The 24,036-nt window shown below is 36.4% G+C and overlaps 1 protein-coding gene across 1 annotated transcript; it reads left to right on the top strand.

The window, feature by feature from the left end:
- The first annotated feature begins 22,844 nt into the window (after positions 1–22,844).
- Positions 22,845–23,594, top strand: LOC110882354. The gene has a single exon (XM_022130395.1). It carries the CDS (start codon positions 22,845–22,847, stop codon positions 23,592–23,594), a length of 750 nt encoding a protein of 249 aa, XP_021986087.1.
- The last annotated feature ends 442 nt before the right edge of the window (positions 23,595–24,036 follow it).

Genomic DNA, 24,036 nt, shown 5'->3' with positions numbered 1-24,036 from the left:
AAGATTAATTAAGCTAAGTAAGATTAATTAATTAGTTAAGTAAGATTAATTAAGCTAAGCAAGATTAATTAATTAGTTAAGTAAGATTAATTAATCAGGTAAGTAAGATTAATTAATTAAGTAAATTAAACACCTAAATAGATATACATGAAAATAGATATATATGAGGAAGGTGCAAGGAAAGTGCAAGAGGATATATATGTGAGTAGGAAGCTTCCTAGAAAATGTATAGGTAACTTCCCGGAAAAGTATATAGGAAACTTCCAAGAAATTTCATACTCCTTACCTATAAATAGGAGCCTATGATTTCATTCTTCCTTGCTCATTTCTTTTCTTCTTCTCTCTATACGTTGGTGTTCTAACCAATAATCACTGATGCGATATTTCGTCCAATGGATTCGGGAACCAACTAACGAATGCCAAAGTGCTGTCTAAACAAGACTATACTTTGTGAATTTCGTTAAGGTTCTGAAACGAATGCCAAAGTGCAGTCTAAACAAGACTATACTTTGTGAATTTCGTTAAGGTTCTGATCTCTTGACCATGGTTAGGTTTGATTTGGTATAACACTAATATGTATTCCACTCTGTTAAACTAAATGTTTAACTACCAGAAAACTCTGCACTATACACTTACAATCAAAATAGATGCTTAGTTATCAGAAGACTTAGAACCAGGAGGCTTGTTAAATCAAGACTATATGCTAACAAGGTGAGTCATTCTCTTTTTACCAAATTGCTTTACAAAACCCTAAATATTTTCCAGTTATTATTTGCAGTGATTAAGTCTTTGCTAATCTGTAATTACTGGCAGTAAGTGGGGGTTTTGTGCACATTACTACTAACGATTTATCACTTTAGGTGGGTGAGCCTAATTAGTGATATGTCCACAGTCATAGATCCGGACGAGTGACAGCTGGACCAGCTAATTATAAGATAGGGGCAAATATAAAAACCCTTAATGTTGTAAATGTGTTTTTGTACAAAATGAATGAACTCACCAGTATTTCCTGCTGACCAAGTGTTTTTAAAACGCGTTTCAGGTGATTACAATAGGTTGGAATAAGAGTGATGATACGGTACCAAAAGGCTTAAAGAAGTAGCTTATTTTATCAATTAAATTAAATCAAGAAAATGTTGTTTTATGTATTCGGGTTTATCCCATACTAAAGCTACATTTGTAAAACATGGGTTTACTCCCATCTGTTTAATAAATAAAATCCAGTGTTTCAAAACTCTGATATGTTTTTCCTAACTCACGGTCCTGATGAAATTTTCCGCTGCAATATTTTTCAAAATAACCACCGGTACCACTTGACTGCTCGCGGCTCCCGCACCCAGGGTAGGGTTGGGGGTTGTGACAGTTATCATGCTTTCCCACACATGGAGCGGGGGTGATAATGTTGACCAGATTGCTGACCAGACGTCTCCGCACGTCGTCGTGATGCCAGGTGTGTCTCCCACGTGGCGCGGCCGCGCCACTTTTTCAGTAGGTTTCCATAGCTGGGCACTTTTCCAGCCTTAGCCAAATTTTTAGCATATTCCATCCAATTCACATCCAATTCGGTCGAGGTTTATTCCTATACACTTTTAAACTACAACTCACTACCCGAGGCTATATTCCTTGGGTGTTTAGTTCTTCTATTCGGTTTGGTGTTTTACCCAATCGACTCGTTAAGGGACTTTATGCATTCTAGCTCAAATATCCTATATCCCTTATCATGTTCCTTGCATTTTCTCCCAACCACGACCGCAATTATGGTTGGTTTCATTTGACAAAACCTTAGCTTTTCAATGCTTTCTTTCGGTTAGGCGTTTTACCCAGAGCGACTCGTTAAAAGGTTTTGAGCATTTCCTAAACCTCCCATGTTTAATTAATGAAATGGTTGACTCGATCGTATGACTCATTAACAAATTTCTACCCTTAGAGGTAGTTTACCCGAACCCATCATCCGAGGGCAATTTAGTCAAATTTAAGCTTTTTTCCGCATTGCAGGACCTTTATACGTTTAAAAGAAAACTAGTGGGCACGTTTAACTTGTTATCCCATTAAGATTAATTACACCTCTAAGAACATAAAGATTTCCAAAGGCCTTGCATTTAAAACTCATTTTAACAATATTTTCACATCATAGACATAGCCTTGGCTCTAAGGGCCAATTTACTCAATTGCTAGAAATACCACACTTGGGGCGATCTGTTATCCAATTCTTGCCCAATCATCTCTAGTCGGGCCATAGGCCATTACCGTAAGTATTTACACATACCTTGTAGAGTCAAGCTATAACCCATTATCCATACCTTGTGATTCTATTAACTAATTTATAGTTATAAATGCCCGTACATTAGGTTTACCTGTAGGTATGAAACTCAACAAAACAGATATTAACTACTAAGTTCAAATGGTGATCACAACCTCGACATTGGACTCGTATGACCCGGTTGTCCATGTAACCCATTCTTGGCTTACCCCTTAGGTATCTCAACTTAACAATGTATTGTTTATGCCAAAAAAGTGCTTACTTATCATCTTACCCATTTAACCAGTTATGGTTTATACCTTAGGGTTCTATTTCAAAATTCATTATTTGATCACTAATATGTGATTACTTATCCTTTACCCATTCAACCCGTTATGGGTTACACCATAAGGTCTTATTCTAAAAAAAAAATCTTGGCTGAATCACCCATAAGCGATTACTTACCATTTTACTCGATTGACCCGTTAATGTTTACACCATAGGGTCCTATTTCTAAAGTTTGTTTTTTAATCACCAAAATATGATTACTTACCATTTTACTCGTTTAACCCGTTATGGTTTACACCATAGGGTCCTATTTCTAAAATTCGTTGTTTAATCACCAAAACGTGATTTACTTGTCATTTCACTTATTTGACCCGTTATGGCTTACGTCATAAGGTCTTATTTCTACACGCTATCATTTATCAGTAACATTTAGTTCATCATAATTTCAATCAGTTTGACCCGTTCCATGATTTTTGTCGTGGTGTCTCATTTTGACAATTTCTTATTTACCACAAAAAATATTTTCCATCTCATAACTTGTGATTCTATCTAGGAGGGGTAAGCTTTACTTACCTTGCGTCGGTTCAAGCTTTCTCGCAACTTTAATTCGTTTGACCAATTCCTTTCCAAGCTCTCACATAGCTTGTCAAGAGTCAAACTATCACATAGTATCCACAAGATGATTAAATTAGTCATCCCATATCATGACCATCAAACCTTATGGACTTTAATACCTTATTTATCTTTTCATTTTATTTTGGTCAGTTTAACTTTTAAAAACTGCATATAGACGTACATAGATGCATTAAAAATTTGAAAAAACTCACATAAGTATTTTATCGAACACTTAATGGGCATCATGTTTAGGCCATTATATTTAGGGTTGTGTAAAGTGTCGGACCCAACCCTTTTGGACCTGGAAGCTCCAAAACCTTTACCTTTTTACTGTAAGACCATAATTAAATTACATAAAATATTTTATAAAAGTTTGCACTATACATACATATAATGCTAACTACAAAACGCAAAACATAATTCGGAGTTATCTAAAACATCATACGTATTCAAAAGAACATTTCTACTGTTTAACAATATATAGGTTAGCAAAAATGACTAAACATGCACGAAAGCTTCGACTTCATTTGTGTTCGGTTCTTGTATGGCTTGTTCGCATCTGTCTACATTGTAGAGATGACCTAAATAACATTTAACAATGTTAAATGCTAGAATTATAATGCTAAAACGTAATTTGTTATCGCTAGTAACACAAGAAAGCAAAATAAAATTTTTTGAACAATACACGCCGTAAGCTATGGTGGGTAACCGTAGCCTACGGTGGCCCTATAAAAATTTTGACAGAAATCATTCACCGTAACCTACGGTCCTCAACCGTAGGTTACGGTCCAACTCTGTTGGACTTTTTCATCACCACCATAGCGTATGGTCATCGACCGTAGGTTAGGGTTCATCTCTACAGTTATGTTTTTCCTTATTTTCCTTTTTAACACGAAAACCACCATAACTTTTAAACCGCTTATCCGTATAACCTCGCGTTTGTTCCTACATGATCGTAACTTAATCCTCTACCTTTTAGACTCAAAAGCCGCCATCCAGATTAATCAATTTTGTTGGTGCACTTATGTCGAACCCTAGATTGTAATAGGTTTACTTATGTGATTATACCTAGGTTCGCTCATGTGTCAATATGTAGATCAGGTTCACTTCAATGGTCTTGTAAGGTTCGCTTATTAGGTCTTGATGAGGTTCGCTCATATGGCTGGTGAACAGGTTCGCGTATTTGGTTGACCGTATAAGCGAACCTCTATCATCTATATATAGGGGTTATCTTGAGCGAACCATATCACATAGTTACGGTGTATTTGTTCCGGTATGCTGCCGAAGTGCTGTCAGACATTGTAATTGCTTTCAATATCAATAATACAACAAGTTTAAAGTGAATCCAGCTAGAATAGCACCAAATCATTAGTTTCCGCCTCTTGATTTGGATAGGAATTTCTCTGATCGACTCAAACAGGGCCGAACGCGATCCTACAAGTGGTATCAGAGCTCAGGAGGAGGAGTTCTTGTCATTTTAGCTCGATTTCATCTATTTTTCTACACTTTCTTCACATTTTCAAAATTTTTTACGGTAAAACCGGCTCAAAATCACACATTGCACTCGAAATCATGGACTAGTAAACCCTTGAACTTTTCAGATATAAAATCAACCTAGAACTTAAGATTTTAGGGGGTTCGCTCGTACGTATTTGTGCAAAAGGTGACGTCAGCATGACTGGTTCGCTCCAAATCAGTTAAGATTCGCTCCAAATCAGTTAAGGTCCGCTTCAAATCAGATAGGTCCGCTCCAATTCAATCAGGTTCGCTCGAAAGGACCAGGTTCGCTCCATAGACTGGTTCGCTCCAAAGATTGGTTCGCTCCAACTATCAGGTCCGCTCAAGAGTGTCACTCGACTGGTTCGCTTATTTGGTCAAATCATTTGGTCCGCTTATCTGGTCAAATCATTTGGTCCGCTTATCTGGTCAAATCATTTGGTCCGCTTATCTGGTCAAATCATTTGGTCCGCTCATCTGATTCATTATTGTGATCAATTTTGCCTAAGCTTGGATTTTTGTAAACTTTGAACAATTAAACAAGGGACACTGAATTTTATAATGCTTTTGCAACCCCGACCTCGATTACTCAGAATGCTTTGATTGACAATGAAACCGGAACGTCTGAAAGACTGCCTAAACTCATGGATATTGATGATTATAACGTGTGGTCTGAACGGTTTGGAAATTGGGTCGAGGCTTATCACCTAGATGCGTGGGAACACACAGAGGAACAATATGTTAGACCCACAAGAAACAACGTTAAAAATGGTGAGCCGTTAACACTTAGAGAAATGAGTTCGGCAGATAAAAAGAAATATCGGGATGAGAAACTTATGGTGAGTCTGCTTCAGCAAGCTATAAAAGAGGATATCTTGATACTGCTTCAACACGATGGAACCGCATATTCAATTTGGACAGAATTGGAAGCAAAGTTTATTGGAAGTGATGATATGCTCAAGAATAAGATGTCTCTCATGAAAAAGGAATTTGACTTATTCCGTGGTTTAAAAAATGAAAACACCAAACAGATAATTGATAGATATTGTAATTTGGTGAGAAACATGTCAAAGCTTGGAGTTAAGAAAGATACTGATGAATTGATTGAAAAACTTGCAGATGCGCTACCATATGAAACATGGGGAACGTTTTTGATGCTGCTGCGATCCAACAAAACAGATTATAAGAAGATGACACTGGGAGATTTCATAAAGCATCTGGAAGCTCAAGAGATGGAGCAAAGGAAGATTGCGAGAATGAAGAATTATGATGGAGAACAGGATATCAACTTGTATTACAAAGGTGGTGTTTCTGGATCAACAAATCATTCTCTGAAAATTGAAACTGCTTTCAGTGTTAAAGATTCTTCAGAAAAGAAGTCATCTCAGGGATCAAGTAGCACAAGATTTTCATCATTCGATCCAAACATTTCTGTAACAAAGAATGGGAAAAAGCTTCAATGCAATATTGTGCTTAGTATTGAAAATGATGAAGATTACTCTAAAGAGATTGCAAAAAATCAGATGTCTTTGTTAGGAATGGTATTGGAATCTTACAGTAGTTTTGTTGCCGGAAAGATCGGTAATCCAATGCTCACAAAAGAAGATTACGATCAAATCGATGCTGAAGAAATGGAATTAATGGATATTAAATGGTGCATGGCTAGCGTGATGAGACGTGCTGAAAAGTTTAAACAAATTACAGGCCGAGATGATTTTCGTGATGCTAGTGTTTCAAATTTAGGTTTTGATAAATCTAAAGTTACGTGTTTTCGTTGCAGGGAAAAGGGGCATTTCAAGAGGGAGTGCAAAAATCGTGAAGCTACTGGAGCCCAAAATCCTTTTGGAAACAACGATTATCACAAAAAGGTGATTTATCATCAAGTCACGTCACCAGCACAGCATCAGGCACAAACTGCTCATGGGAGAGATGTGATCGATAGTTCGAAAAGAGCATGTCTAAGTAAATATGAAAATTTTTCATGGGATAAATACATTCCAACAAACAGCAAAGTGTGTATAGCAGAGCAAGATGATGAGAAATTGGCTGAAGGCTTTAATTGGGACGATTTTTGCCCTGATCAAGAATTTATGTCCAAAGAGATGTCCAACAATCTTTTCAATACTCATGCTTTCTATGCTAATGCTTATGATTTGAAATGTGCAGAAAGGTGCAGAAAAGTCATGGAAGCTGCTGAAGCAAGACGAAGAAAGCTCGAAGAAGAGGAAGAAGAGGAAAAGCGATTAAAAGCTGAAGCTAAAGCTGAAAAGCAGAGAAGAACTGAATTTTTACAACCAAGCAGGACAGTCAAAGAGGTTCCAGAATTTGAAGTGAAAATTGACGCTGAACCAGTCATAGTCCCAGAAAAGTGCATGAACTGTGATTCGCTTATCAAGCAGAACAATGAGTTGTTACACAACATAAACAGGTTGAAAGAATCCTATGATACAATGAAGAGAGAAATCAACAAATATACGGATTCAGATGGTGAACAAGCTGTGGCAATGAATACATTGAAGATAGCGTATCTGAGACAGCTTGATGATGCAAATTTTCACATAAAGAAATGTGCTAATCTGGAGTTGGAGCTAGCAACACAAAAGATAGAAACTGAGAAAGTTAAGAAATTATTAGAGAGTTACTCATGTTCTACTTTTGTTGTTGACAGGATTTATCCAGTTGTGAAAGATTTGAAGACGTTTGAAGAAGTGAAGACTTCCGAAGAAAAGAAATCCGTGACAAAAGATGAAGAAAAGTTGAAGACTTCTGGTAAGAAATCAAGTGTGGTCTATAACAGATGTCCGCCCCCGGTCGAAAATGGGTATTCACCTCGAAATCCAAATTCCGAAAGAGTCAATAAGGCAATCAATTTACAATGGGAGTCTGGGACGTCGGATAACTTGCCAGAAAGTATTGATGTTACGTATACGTCATCCGACACTGATCATGAATCAAAGTTGATAAAAAGTGTGGTCGAGCAGGTGTTAGAAAAAGATGACAATGAGGAGTCAAAACCGGAATCCAAACCCGAGTCAAAGTCTGGGTCCAATGTGTCAAAGCCGACAATCAAAAAGGACAAACGGGTTTATGATAAAGAGTTTTTACTTTCGAAATCTAATTTGAATGATGATCGGTCAAAGTGGCATATACTTTGAAAGGTTCTGACAAATTATATTCAGATGAAAGTTTTCCAATAAGAAGTGTCAGATTTGAAATGATTCAAAAGGTTTTCAAAATAACAGAAATTAATATTTCTGAAATAAAAGATTTAAATCTTAATGGAAAACTTAAACAGTACACTTCAAGAGATCAACAACGAATTAACAAGAAAATGGGTTACAATTGTGGTTATAGTTTCCAAAAGAAACCAAACCATAATTGTAATTTCAAAAAGAAAGGTCTTGGTTTTATTCCACCAAAAAATTATAAAAATGAAAAAATGTATAAACCAAAAACTATGTTTGTTTCAGCGAAAACGTCAGAAGCTGAAAAAGAACAATCATTCAGAAGACAGACAAATCAGGAATTCCTTGCCAAGAAGCAAGAAGAACTGAAGAAAAATGAAGTTCCGAAGAAGATTGAAAAGAGAACATGTTTTCAGTGCAAAGCTGTGGGTCATGTTGCTAAGAATTGTCCAAAGACATTCAGACCAAAACAGGAAGTCTCTGGGAAAATGAAAGAAAAAGTTGTTGAAAAGACTGAACTGTCAACCCGGAAGTTTACTGGCTTTGAAAATTCAACTTTTGAAAAAGGAGAATGTTCAAAGAGTGCTTCAACAAGAAAAGACAATGTGCCAAATCAGAAATGGGTTGTAAAAGGTTCAGGTAACAAGTCTGGTGATGATTCTGTCTCCACAAAGATAGAGGAGCCACAAGTTGTTGTGAAAACTGAGAAGAAAGTTCCGATAGTGGACGATGTGAATTTTCCGCCACTGAATGCGAAAAATTACAAATCTAAAATTGGAAAAGTTGAAATATCAAATCAATTCTTTCCTAAAAAGAAAGAATTAGATGTTGAAAAAGATTTTAACCCTGTTGTTAAGAATATTTTTGGAAAATGATTCAGGGGAAGGCTAAAGGGGTGAAAGAATTTTACCAAGTTAAAAGAAAGACTGAAACCCCGGATGAAACTGAAAATGTTACACCCAAGGATGGTCAGGCTTGGGTGGACATATTTTTCATTGAATAGGCATCTGACTTGCCGGAGATCCCAAGTTGGTAATAGTGGATCATGAATCGGCATCCTTCTTAATATGTGTTTGAGGTGTTGTAGGACTTGCCGGAACTCCCAGGTTTGTAAGCGAGGAGTAGGAATCGGCATTTTGAGAATTCAACCAACAGATGGTAATTGGTTGAAAAACAGGTTTGAAAAGCTTAATTGCTAAACCTACAAGTGGTTGTATGTTTGTGGTTGTTGTAAGTGGTTCAGAATGAGAACCAGTTGATCTTACAAGTGGTTAAATCAAGGTCATTAAATTGAACTTGAGTTAACTATTATTCACAAGATTGTTAAAACAATATGATGATTTGAACCCCAACTTTACAAAAGGTAAAAACAACTAAACTTATTTTCCGGAAAAACCATTCTGATTAAAACAAACTTGAGTGTTTTGAAATCATTATGGGAAAATAGTTTGTTGTGAGGGGGAGTTCTGATTGTTTAAGCCAAACGGATGGAGAATTGAAGTGTTTTGATATCAGTTGTCATGTTCTGTACAGTTTGTTTTCAATTTTCATTAGATGTATTTGAATTTTAGGGGGAGTAAGAAATTTTAGAAAATCCAAAAACATCAGAAAATTTGAAAAAGCCAAAAACATGATAAAACTGAAAAATGAGTTTTGCTGCGTAAAAGAGGAAATGATAGTACATCAGTGGACTATCACAAGCACGCTAAAGAATTGTAAAGCTAAAAGTGATAAACAATCTTACTGCGGATGTGTCAGTAGGTTTTCGCACAATTAGTAAGTTGAAACGAGATATAAACCTAAACTCGAACTTGCTTAATTAGTGGGTAACTATTCTTGGATATATGGGTAACCCCCGAAATCTTGTTTGAAAGGACCCGTATTCTGAGATACTAGGTCTTTATACTCAGTGATATCTGGGGTATTATTCCGGGACTTCTGCTGTATGGAAATACTGACCTAGTCCCCGAATAATACTTTCTGCTAAAAGCTTTGAAACATAAGCTCGCCCTCAGCAATCTGATTAAACAATAAAATTGATAATCTTTGCTGTTGTAATAAAAGATCCTCTAAAGGGGACCCACCGAAAGTCGAAGCCGTCAATCTCTCTGCGTATACGGAAGTATCGACCTGAGCTCTCACGGCCCTCGCACATTACCCCTTTACACATATCAGCTGTGGTATACTCACCTGTAAAACTGAATATTTGGGATCTGGATACGGGAGTATATTCAAGTGGAGTGATACACAATTAAGTTTTAGTTTCTAAAACATTAATATCGTATCTCGAATCAATTGAAGTTTGTGTGAAAATTTCAGTGGACAAACATACTGACAATCTAGGTAAATTGTTTAGAACTTAAAATGTAATCAAGCTTAATGGTGTTGGTGATATGTCTCAAAAACTGATATGATCCTCTTGCGCGAACTCACAAAAATATTGTCTGTAAATATGTTGTTTTCTGCATTTTCTTTCATTCAGAAAATCCAAAAAGATTTTTGGTGTGTTTTAGCATAAATTTTGAAAAATCAAAAAGATTTTCGACAACTGGTGTTGAGATGCTGATTTTCGAAATTCAAAGTGCTAAACTTGAAGAACTGGTTTGGGAGAGTGTATGTGAAGCTGGTGAATTTATTTGATAAAAGCCAGTAAAAGATCTTGAATGTAAAATCATTAATATAGTTTCTGGTACAAGTTTCTAAAAAGTTTGAAGGATTAATCTTTTAATAGAAACATATGGTTGGGTAGAGATTGTGCAGGATTTAAGCCAGGTGACGATTATGTGCTGAAGTGCCAGGTCACGATCTAATAACCTGTGAAAATTGAATTCCAGACTACGATCCCAGCTGTTTGAGAGGGGGAGTCTGAAGACACCGTATCAACGTTTGAGAGAGAGGAGTTTGTTGATGATGAAGAAAGAGAACGAGGATTCTTGAAATGACAGATATTTCAAAGGAAGATCGAAGACAGATAAAGATTGTAGATTGACGTTTTGTGAAGATTCGAAGACTCCATGAAGACTCCGTCAACATCCGAGGGGGAGTCTGTTGGTGCACTTACGTCTGTCGACTACGTCTTCCATCGAGTCTTAGAGTGAGATAGATCAGACATGACACGGAAACCTAGAAACCCTAGATTGTAATAGGTTTACTTATGTGATTATACCTAGGTTCGCTCATGTATCAATGTGTAGATCAGGTTCGCTTGAATGGTCTTGTAAGGTTCGCTTATTAGGTCTTGATGAGGTTCGCTCATATGGCTGGTGAACAGGTTCGCTTATTTGGTTGACCGTATAAGCGAACCTCTATCATCTATATATAGGGGTTATCTTGAGCGAACCATATCACATAGTTACGGTGTATTTGTTCCGGTATGCTGACGAAGTGCTGTCAGACATTGTAACTACTTTCAATATCAATAATACAGCAAGTTTAAAGTGAATCCAGCTAGAATAGCACCAAATCATTAGTTTCCGCCTCTTGATTTGGATAGGAATTTCTCTGATCGACTCAAACAGGGCCGAACGCGATCCTACAAATTTCTTATCCTATAGGCATTCAACTTAACAGTTTATTTACGAATTTATTCGACCCATTTGCATATTTAACAAAAAGCTCTCATATACACATCTCATCTACATGGATGTGATATCTATGATTATTTCCCATTACTCGGGTTACCATCCTTAAGTTTTACGCTTCTGTTACCCGGTATGCGTATATAATTATTCAACCCGTTCAACCTCTAAATAGTTGAACATAATTAACACAAATTCTATTTGCAACATTCATCATCTTTTAGTCATTACTCATAATTCGAGTCTTTTGACTTTTAATCCGCGTTCCTGTTTCTTGGATTACGCATATATTTGAAATCCTACCCATCAACCGAGTATTAACAGAAGTCATCATTAATGCAACCATTCCGGAATGCATCAAGACTTCATTTTTGACCCGTTTGGTTGATTTAGCGAAATCCATCGCTTTTATTCAACGAAAACTTTTTCAATTCGTAATTTTGACCCGTTTGGATGTTTTAGTGAAATCCATCACTTTTAACAACCAAACCCCTTATGAATTCATTATTTTGACCCGTTTGGAGTTTTAGTGAAATCCATCACTTTTAACAACCAAACCCTTTATGAATTCATTATTTTGACTCGTTGGATGTTTTAGTGAAATCCATCACTTTTAAAAACCAAACTTATAGGTCATCGCATTCATCCATTGGGTTCATTCGTATCTTCTTTATTCAATATATATCAATACAAAATATTAACGAAATTCTACGAAGCATAAAGTCACATACCTTAAAGCTTTTCCTTTAGTCGTGCGTTCGCCCCGGCTTGACTTCCCGAAACTTCACCCGAGTTGCCTATAATGTGCCACCCAATTATTATTAATACCTCATTGTCCATACTCATGGTATGTACACTTGCCAAGGTTTTAACCATAAGTTCATATTAATGTTACTTGATTAATATTAAGAATTGATGTCTCATTTAAGCGTTTTATCGAACACCTTGTGTGCATGGATTTTGTGCTACTTCTAATAATCACAAGTAAACATCATTTATCCATAAATTCATTCCATCAAGTCATTATGTCTGATTTTGACCTAATTAACATCCAAATTCTTATTTATCATATTTCAAAAGCATAAATTAATCACTATAATTCATGCATTCCAATCTTTCATTTAACCCATTTAACATAAGTGTTGCTCATCATTCAAACACTTAAATTTTAGCATTTGATTTCATATCAAGGGTTTTGTTCCTAGATTTGCATACATCTCCCATTCAACTATAACATCTACAATTTATATTTAAATCACAACTTGTGATGCTCATCAAATTCTATAACAACACCAAACATCAAAATTCAAATACCTTAGAAATGGGGGTTTCCCCCTTCTGCTCTTGTTATTGATCGAACATACACACACACACACAGTGTGTGTGTGTGTGTGTGTTGTGCTTTTAACTTTCTTTATAAAACAAAGTTCCATTTTTAACAATTTCAGCCCTTCTAGTTTGTTTTCCTTTTTATTTAACGGTTTCATTAACCAACTAGGTTTAATTTAGTAACTATATTTGTATACATACACATTTTAATATTTTTGGGGTGTTACAAGTCCACCTCCCTTAAAAGGGGTTTCGTCCCTGAAACTAGAATACGTATCGAATAAGGAAGGGTAGAGTCGTCTCATTTCTTCTTCGGACTTCCAAGTGTTTTCCGATCCCTTCCGATGTTCCCACTTGACTTTTACTTGGTCAATTTCTTTATTTCTTAATCCTTTGACTTTTCGGTTTAGAATTGCAATAGGCTTTGCCACGATCCACTTATATGTCATCGTAGCGAATGTAGGCCGTTCCATCGGCCAAACATTTTCAGAGATGTGAGACACGGAACATGTTATGTATACCGCTTAATTCTTTGGGTAATTCCAAACGGTATGCAACTTTGCCAACTTTGTCAATTATTTTGAAAGTTCCAATAAACCTTGGACTCAATTTTCCCCCTTTTTCTAAATCGGATGATCCCTTTCCACGGAGATACCTTAAGCATTACTTTATCACCGATTTGAAACTCAATAAGCCTCAGCCTTCGGTCCGCATAAGACTTTTGTCGATCTTGGGCCGCTTTCAAATGAGTCGGAACCACATCGATTTTCTCGTTAGTGACTTTAACTACATCCTTGTGGGCACGTTCGCAAGGACCCACCTCACCCCAACATATCGGGGTTCAGCATTTCCTACCATAAAGCATTTTATACGGGGCCATACCAATGCTTGAATGGTAACTGTTGTTGTACGAAAATTCGACCAATGGTAGGTAAACATCCCAACTATCGCCAAAGTCGATAATACATGCCCGAAGCATATCTTCTAGTGTTTGAATTGTTCGCTCCCCTTGTACGTCAGTTTGGGGGTGATATGTAGTGCTAATAAACAGCTTGGTACCCATTTGTTCTTGGAAGTCGCGCCAGAAATTTGAAGTGAACCCGTGGCTACGATCTCATTCATATATACTTCCGACATCTTTTCAGAAGTATAAGTCTCACGAATGGGAATAATATGAGCGCTTTTTGTCAGTCTATCCACAACTACCCAAATGGCGTTGAATCCACGAGTCGTTCTCGGGAATTTGGTTAATAGGTCCATAGTAACATGTTCCCACTTACAAACCAGTATGTCTAGTGGTTGTAGCTTGCCATAAGGCTTTTGATGCTCCGCTTTTACTTGTAAACAAGTTAAACATCTTTCGACATACTTTGTCATATCTCTTTTCATCCTGGGCCACCAATAATTTCGTTTCAAATATCGATACATCTTGGTTACTCCCGGGTGAATTGAATAACGTGACTTATGTGCTTCGTCAAGAAGAAGGTCCTTAACACCACACGTGTTTGGAACCCATATTCAACCGAACCGGGTTTTCAACCCGTTATCACCATTTGTTAAATCTTTTACTTGGCCTATTATTCGTTCCTTTTTCCAATTCTCTTCTTTTACCGCTTCGATTTGTGCCTCTGGATTCTTTCGAGTAAACTCGAGGTTACCACAAGTTGCATCGAACGCACTCGAATGGGAATATATCTCTCTTTTCGGCTTAGCGCCTCTACTACCATATTGGCTCTTCACGAATGATAATGTATTTCACAATCATAATCCTTTACCGTTTCTAGCCAGCGCCTTTGCCTCATATCAACTCCTTTTGGTCAAAGATGTATTTAAGGCTTTTATGGTCGGTGAAAATAGTACATTTCACTCCATATAAATAATGCCTCCAAATCTTTAAGGCAAAAACTACAGCCGCCAACTCAAGGTCGTGAGTTAGGTATTTCTTTTCATGAACTTTTAACTTCCTTGAGGGATATGCAATTACCTTCCCTCTTTGCATGAGTACACATCCGAGACCAAGTTGGGATGCCTCGGAGTATACGACCATGTCGTCGGTTCCATCCGGTAAAGTTAATACCTGTGCACTGGTTAACTTTTCCTTGCGTATTTGAAAAGCATTCTCTTGATCACTTCCCCAAATAAATTTATCATCCTTACAGGTCAACCTAGTCAATGGTGACGCGATTTTGGAGAAATCTTGAATAAATCTCCTATAGTAGCCTGCAAGTCCTAAGAAACTTCTAATTTCCGATGGATTCTTCAGAGGTTTCCATTTCGACGCTGCTTCTATTTTGGATGGGTCTACTAGGACCCCATCTACACTTATGACGTGCCCAAGAAATTGTATCTTGCGTAGCCAAAAGGCACATTTTGAGAACTTTGCGTAAAGCTTCTCCTGCCTAAGCGTTTCTAATACTTCGCGCAAATGGCGTGCGTGGTCCGCTTCGCTTTTTGAATATATACAAGAATATCGTCGATGAACACTATCACCGACTTATCTAACATTGGCTTGCAAACCCGTTTCATAAGATTCATGAAGGTCGCGGGTGCATTTGTTAGCCCGAAAGACAATATAAGGAATTCGTAATGCCCTTAACGCGTACGGAACGCCTTTTTTGGCATGTCTTCCTCTTTCACCTTCAATTGGTGATAATCGACCTTAAGTCGATCTTTGAAAACCAGCTCACGCCTTGCAGTTAGTCGAATAGATCGTCAATCCTCGGAAGCGGGTACCGATTCTTTACCATAAGTTTGTTTACTCATGGTAATCGATACACATTCGCATGTTTCCATCTTTCTTCTTCACAAATAATACCGGCACTCCCCAAGGAGAAACACTAGGTCGAACGAACCCTTTGTCGAGCAAATCTTGCAATTGTGATAGTAATTCTTGAAGTTCTGGCGGTGCTAATCTATACGGTGCCTTGGCCACCAGTTTCGTACCCGGAACTAATTCAATCCCAAATTCCACCTCACACTCGAGTGATATCCCCGGTAAATCCTTCGGAAATACATCTTCGAACTCTCATACGATAGGTACATCTTTAATCTTTGGTGACTCATTATCCGAATCACGTATGTAAGTCAGGTAAGCCTTACATCCGTGTTGAATGAGTTTACATGATTCTATCATTGAGCACACAATGGGGTTGCAATTCTTCTCCCCGTAAATAATAACATGCCATCCGCTCATAGATGTTAGTTGTTTCTCCTTACAGAAACATATCACTTTAGTGTGGTGTCGAGATAACCAATCCATCCCAATCACCACTTGGAATTCCCCCATCGACAAGGGTATCAAATCAATTAAGTAATCCTCTCCGTCCACACTCAATTTGCAATCCCGACACATATCACAAACAATAAAACTTTTATTATTACCTATTTCTACTTCTAGAGGCATAGGAAATTTTGTTAATGTAAATGTAGGGTGCTAAATAAATCTATGTGAAACAAAAGATCTATTTGCACTCGTATAAAAAAATGCTTGCAGGAATCGAATTTATGGTTAATGTACCTGAAACCACATCGGGTTCAATCTTGGCCTCAGCCACAGTTATGTGGAAGGATCTCGCTTTTGATTTTGGGGCTTCCATCTTTTTGTCAAGTATTTCCTTCTTTCCAACCAACTCCAGGCACTCATATCTCTTGTGTCCCGGTTTGTAACACTTGTAGAATACCGACACCTTACCGGGGCAATTCGAAGCCCCGTTTTATATTTTTCCGCACGTAACAAACGGTTTGTTCTTGAGGTAACATTCGCCCCGATGGGCTCTTCCACATATTTTGCAGTTTGGTGACCCCCCCTTTCACGTTTCTTTTATTTGAGAACTCATTCCCTTTTTGTTTCTTTGTAGGGCTTAGATTTGCATCCAATGCCCTTCTTTCACCTCTTTCTATTTGTTTCTTTAGCTCTATCTCTCTTTCCTGTGTGGCATTCACAATCTCCATGAGACGTTCGTATTTCGAGGGAGTCATTAACTCCTGATATTCCGCAATCAACATGTTATAGTAATATTATATCTTCTACTCCTCCGTTTGCACTAACTCATCACAAAACCTTAGCTTGTCGAGGAACACCCACGTGATCTTATCACATCTTTGATTTTGTTGATCACGGCTTTTGGGCTATGATGTTTAAGGAAAGGTAGCTTAAACTCCTCCCAAGTCATGGTTCTTGTGGTCTCAATTCCTTGTTCTTTCTTAAGATTGTCCCACCAATCTTTTGCTTGACCCCTCAGTTGACCAGTCCCGTAAGCTTCGAAATCGGTTGCATCACAATGAGTTCTTTCAAAGACTCCTTCAATATCACTTATCCATCATTGACAAACGATTGGATCCACTTCACCGTTGTAAATCGGGGGTTTACACGCCATGAACTTGTTGTAAGGGTATGCTTTCCCTTTAGACTTGTCTTTTTCTTGTGTGAGGCTTTCCTTTAGCTCATTTATCTTTTCTTCTACCACTGATAAGATTGTGGTTTGTAGTCTATCCGTGAACTGAGGTAGACTAGTCTCCAAAGCCTTTCCGACTTCCTCAGAAATCTTTTCTTGCATCTCCTCCGTCATGAGGAATACCGTATCATCACCCGTTCTGTCAGACATCTCTTAAACCGAAATGTCCACAATAATTTGGTAAATAACTTATTTGATCATTTCTATATTATTATATGGAAATTTATACTCATCACACTATATTACTTGTGATGTATCATTCTTTTTCGGTTTAATCAAGTATATAACTTGCCTCAACCGTTTATACTTGGTGTATTTCCTGGTTCGAGTGTATTAATACACTCCTCCCATATACTTTAAATCATTTTCTTCTCTAATGCTTTCAATTAAAACTCATTTCATAACTAATTCTTACCGGATATCTTGATCGAGCCTTGAACCAAACACATTTAGCTTTTAATCTTAAGCTCTGATACCAACTTGTAAGACCCATACTTAAATTATATAAAATAATTTATAAAAGTTTGCACTATACATATATATAATGCTAATTACAAAACTCAAAACATAATTCGGAGTTATCTAAGACTTCATAAGTATTCAAAAGAACATTTCTAATGTTTAACAATGTTTAGGTTAACAAAAACGACTAAACATGCACAGAAGCTTCGACTTCATTTGTGTTCAGTTCTTGTATAGCTTGATCGCATCCGTCTACATCGTAGAGATGACCTAAATAACATTTAACAATGTTAAATGTTAGAATTATAATGCTAAAACGTAATTTGTTATCACTAGTAACACAAGAAAGCAAAATAAAAATTTTTGAACAATACACGCCATAAGCTACGGTGGGTAACCGTAGCCTACGATGGCCTTATAAAAATTTTGACAGAAATCATTCACCGTAACCTACGGTCTTCAACCGTAGGTTATGGTCCAACTCTGCTGGAATTTTTCATCACGACCATAGGTTACGATTCGTCTCTGCTGTTATGTTTATCCCTATTTTCATTTTTAACATGAAAACCGCCATAACTTTTAAACCGCTTATCCGTTTAACTTCATGTTTGATCCTACGTGATCGTAATTTAATAATCTACCATTTAGACTCAAAATCTGCCATCCGGATTAATCAATTTCTTGTCCTATAGGCTGTCAGCTTAAAAGTTTATTTACAAATTTATTCGACCCATTTGCATATTTAACAAAAAGCTCTCATATACACACCTCATCTACATGGATGTGATATCTATGATTATTTCCCATTACTTAGGTTACCATCCTTAAGTATTACGCATCCGTTACCCGATATGCGTATATAATTATTCAACCCTTTTCAACCTATAAATAGTTGAACATAATTAACATAAATCTTATTTGCGACATTCATCATCTTTTAGTCATAACTTATAATTCGAGTCTTTTGACTTTTAATCCGCGTTCCTGTTTCTCGGTTTACACATATTTTTGAAATCCTACCCATCAACCAGGTATTAACCGAAGTCATTATGCAACCATTCCGGTATGCATCAAGACTTCATTTTTGACTCGTTTGGTTGACTTAGCGAAATCCATCGCTTTTATTCAACCAAACCTTTATCAATTCGTTATTTTGACCCGTTTGGAGGTTTTAGTGAAATCCATCACTTTTAACAACCAAACCCTTTATGAATTCATTATTTTGACCCGTTTGGAGTTTTAGTGAAATCCGTCACTTTTAACAACCAAACCCTTTGTGAATTCATTATTTTGACCCATTTGGATGTTTTTGTGAAATCCATCACTTTTAACAACCAAACTTACCGTTAATCGCATTCATCCATCTAGTTCATTCGTACGGAATCCACCGCTACAAACTAAATTTCATGATTGTATCTTCATTATTCAACATAAATCAATACAAAATATTAACGAAACTCTACGAAGCATAAAGTCACATAACTTAAAGCTTTTCCTTTAGTCGAGCGTTCGCCCCGGCTTGACTTCCCGAAGCTTCACCCGAGTTGCCTATAATGTGCTACCCAATTATTATTAATACCTCATTGTCCATACTCATGGCATGCACACTTGCCAAGGTTTTAACTATAAGTTTATATCGTCACTTGATTAATATTAAGAATTGATGTCTTATTTAAGCGTTTTATCGAACACCTTGCGTGCATGGATTTTGTGCTACTTCTAATAATCACAAGTAAACATCATTTATCCATAATTTCATTCCATCAAGTCATTATGTCTGATTTTGACCTAATTAACATCCAAATTCTTGTTTATCATATTCATAAGCATAAATTAATCATTATAATTCATGCATTCCAATCTTTCATATAACCCATTTAACATAAGCATTTCTCATCATTCAAACAGTTGAAATTTAGCATTTGATTTCATAATTTTATCAAGGGTTTTGTTCCTAGACTTGCATACATCTCCTATTCAACTATAACATCTACAATTTATATTTAAATCACAACTTGTGATGTTCGTCAAATTCTATAACAACACCAAACATCAAAATTCATATACCTTATGATCTCCTAGCTTGGATGATCACATATTTCAGTTCATGCATACAATATTCACACTTTGAGCCTTTAAATTCGAGGATTCTTGCTGATTAGGTTAAAATGGGGGTTTCCCCTTCTGCTCTTGTTACTGATCGAACACACACACATGCACTTAGTGTGTGTGTGTTGTAGTTTTAACTTTTTTTTATAAAACAAAGTTTTAGTTTTGAAATTTTCAGCCCCTCTGGTTTGTTTTCCTTTTTATTTAAAGGTTTCATTTACCAACTAGTTTTAATTTAGTAACTATATTTGTATACATTTACATTTTAATATTTTTGGGGTGTTACATTTACTCTGTAAAATGAGAACCACGAACTGACCCTTATATGTTTATCCAGTTTCGGGTCCAAAAGGGTCTGATAGACCAAAACCTTTATTTAATTTGGGTGTGTGAACTAAGCTGCATTAAACTAAAAAATGTTCCATACGGTAGTAACATCAATCTAAAAAAAATCATAAAACCATTCTACCAAAATCACTAAAGCATACACATGATTCAAACTTGAATAAAAGGATCCGCAAAAGGTTTGATGGTTAGATCTTGGATCGATTGATCTTCGATGGTTTCCATGGATAAAGTCTGAAATTTGCATTACCCGAATGATTGCTCTTGGAAGGATTACTTATACGCAAGGAAGTTGCATGGTTTTAATGACGTCTAGTTTTTTTAGCCCCTAAGGTTTGGTTTGTATTCATTTTATTTATAACTCACTTAACCCTCATCAATAACGAACTATGTTAACTAGGTTAATATTCCTAGTTATATACTTCATGCCAATTATTAATCAAACATGATAATTCGATTTACTAAGTTCGGGGATGCTACAACCCAACCTAAATTAAGTCCTGATAGTCTAGGCCTTATATAAACTTTATTTTCTAAAAGACATTTATTTATCTTTTATTTAAAATTAGGTTTATTTAATTTAAATCCTAATGTTTATCAGGTTAACTTTTAACACTAACAGTATTTTACCTGTTCATCCTGGTTATTTTGGTTTAATTACCAAAGCCGTTTTTAGGATGTTCCATTTATTTTTTTTTAAATAAACTTAAAATTTGAGAATAAAAATTCACACAAACCCCCACCACCTGAATACTCTCCCCCTTCCTCAGCCAGCCCCTCTCTAGTCAGCCTCTCCGGTGTGCCAGTCGGGACCTATCACCACAGAGATGTAAGATGGCAATCAAGAAGTAAAAACAACAGGGGCGGACCCAGCCCCAGCCCAAGGTGGGCGGGCGTACCCCCGGGAAATAATATTTAGTTCTAAGTTTGGTTGAAAATCTCGTCCGCACCCCCTATGTAAAAAGTGTTATCAAGTTATATTTTAAAATTTTTTAGTGTAAACTCTTATTTTTAAGAAAAATACTACCTAAATTATATAACACTTAATACCTAACTAACTAGCCCACTAAGTCTTCACCCATTAACCAAACCTAACACTATTTCAAACTATAATAAAATAATTAAGCCCAAACCCCTTAGAAATTCTCTCCCGCTCTCTCTCTCTTGTGCCCCTGCACTGCCAGCGAACAACATCAACCAGCGACAACAGTCCAGTAGCCGGCGACCAACGTAATCAGCCACCATACCTCCGCTGTTCGACAGCAAATCTAACCGGAATCCGAACATGGGTAAGTTTCTTTGTTTGTTGATGATTTTGGTTGATATTATAGGAGAAAAATGGTAATAAAGTTGTTAAATAGGTTTGAAATGTTGTGTGTTTTGACATTGTTTATGGTTGTTTAGATTATTTTTAGGGTAACGATGTTGTTTAGATGATTTTTAGGGTGATTACAACTTATATTATGATTTCTAGGGCTTGAATTGTTGAAAATTAAAATTGAAACATTATGTTATGGAGAGATGAACTTATGGATCAATTTGTTTGTGATAGGAACCATGAGTAGGGACTTTATGGTGCAATTTCTCAAGAGGAAAGGGGTTGAATCATCTTACGAATTCATTGATGTGGATAATCTTCCTTTGGATCTTTATGATCACAAGCCGATTGAAACATATAACGCGAATCAATGAGATGAGATTAGAAGGGCATATCTACTAAGAGGTCCATGTCAACCAAGAGGTATCGAATTCCCACAATCAATGTTTCATGATGATCAAAAGATTTATTAAATAAAGGAAATTTCTTAGAGCTTTTAGAACTAATGGGTGAAATGAATGAAGATCTTGGTAACATTATCTTAGAGAATACACCCTTGAATAACAAAATGACAAGTCCTAAAATTTTGGTGGACATCAAACACTGTTATGCTCAAGAGGTACTTAAACAAATTTTAGAAGAACTTGGTGATGATGTTTTTTCTTTATCAGTTGCGGAATCATGTGATGTATCAAAAAAAAAAAGAACAAATGGCTGTTGTTATTCATTTTGTTGATAAACTTGGGATTGTTAAGGAGCATTTTATTGGGCTTGTTCATGTCAAAGAGACATGTGCAATAACACTTAAATCGACTATTGATGATATATTGGCACGTTATGGGTTGAGTTTGAAAAGGATTAGAGGCCAAGGTTATGACGGGGCAAGTAACATGTCGGGCAAGTTTAACGACTTAAGGGATCTAATTTTAAAGGAAAATGTTTCGGCTTTCTATATTCATTGTTTTGCACACCAACTTCAACTAGTTGTTGTGGTGGTGACTCACAAACACACACCAATTTGGAGAGTTTTTAAAACAATGAATGTTTAACAAATGCCGTTTGTGCATCTTTTAAACGACAAGATATGCGTCGTGAAAGCCCAAGAAGACAATTGGAAAAAATGGAAGACATACTTTGTACCAGAAGTGAGTTGAATCAAGAAATGACACTTTCCAGGCCCGGGGATACACGTTGGAATTCCCACTACAAGACACTTTCCCATTTAATTTCTTTATATCCAAACATTATAGAAGTTCTTGGATGGTTAGTAGAAATGGGTCAAATTCTTCCTTGTAGTACACAAGCGGATGGACTTGTAGAGGATATGAAAAGTACGACTTTGTATTTTACATACACTTGATGGAGCATATTCTAAACATCACCCACACATTGTCCTAATGTCTTCAAAGAAAAGAGCAAGATTTGATGAATGCGGTTAAATTGGTTTCTTCCACCAAAAAACAACTTGAAAAGTTTAGGTTGGAAGGTTTTAATGAGTTCTTGGAGAAGGTTAACTCCTTTTGTGATATGTATGAACTTGAGGTGAAAAAATTGGATGATGAATACGTTAACCCAAGGTGGCTAAGAAGAAAGACGGACATCACAAATCGACATTATTACGAGTGTGATTGCTTCAATGCGGTTCTAGATTTGCAAATTCAAGAATTTGGGAACCGTTTTAACGAGGTAACATCGGAACTACTTGTTTGTATGAGTTGTTTGAGCCCGTATGATAATTTTAGTGCATTTGACATTCAAAATATACTAAAGCTAGCCGAGAAGTATCCATATGATTTCAATGAAGACGAAAAACGTAGGCTTCTGGTTCAACTCGGAAACTACATTGATTTTGTGAAAAAAGATAAACAATTCCCCAACTTGGATGGTTTATCAAGTCTTGTAAGGTTAATGGTTTCAACAAATATTCACGTAACTTTTACATTGGTATATCGGTTATTGAAGCTTGTTCTCGTATTACCTGTCACAACCGTAACCGTCGAAAGATGTTTTTCGGCAATGAAGAATGTGAAGACCGACTTGCGTAATTGGATTGGCGATGAGAATTTAAGTTATAGTTGTATATGTTATATAGAGAAAGACTTGCTTAAGAAAGTAGTTTTAGACGATGTTTTGGATAGATTTCAAAAAATGAAAACCCGTAGGGCGACATTTTAATTATGTATGTAACAAGGTTTGACGTGTTTTTGATGATTATATAAATTTAGTTTGATGTTCTTTTATTTTACATGACCCGACCCGACCCGAACCGATACAAACAAATTTTTTTACTTATATACCTAGGGGTCTAAAATTTTAAAAAATATTTCGTACCCTCATAGAAAAATTGACGGGTCCGTCATGAAACACAATATAAAGGTTATATAAAACATAGTATAAGAACCTGACTTTTTGTCTTATGGATTTTTGTGTAATTATATCTTGTAATTGCATGTATTTTGGATTTTTCTTGTTTTACGGTCAACAACTGCAACAAGGTAGGTGACTCAGCGGCCTTATAGAAGTATCCCTACATGCTACTTTTTAAGACAGTGATCCAATCTTGGAGAACAATCGAATCGTATCTCGTTTTCAAAATCCCAAATATATATTTTTAATT

This window comes from Helianthus annuus, chromosome 10, assembly GCF_002127325.2.
Source record: "Helianthus annuus cultivar XRQ/B chromosome 10, HanXRQr2.0-SUNRISE, whole genome shotgun sequence".
NCBI lineage: Eukaryota > Viridiplantae > Streptophyta > Magnoliopsida > Asterales > Asteraceae > Helianthus > Helianthus annuus.
This window is presented reverse-complemented; position numbering and strand designations above follow the sequence as displayed.

Excerpts from the sequence above, each read along its gene's own strand:
- LOC110882354 (XM_022130395.1), top strand. The coding sequence starts at position 22,845 with ATGAATGCGGTTAAATTGGTTTCTTCCACCAAAAAACAACTTGAAAAG.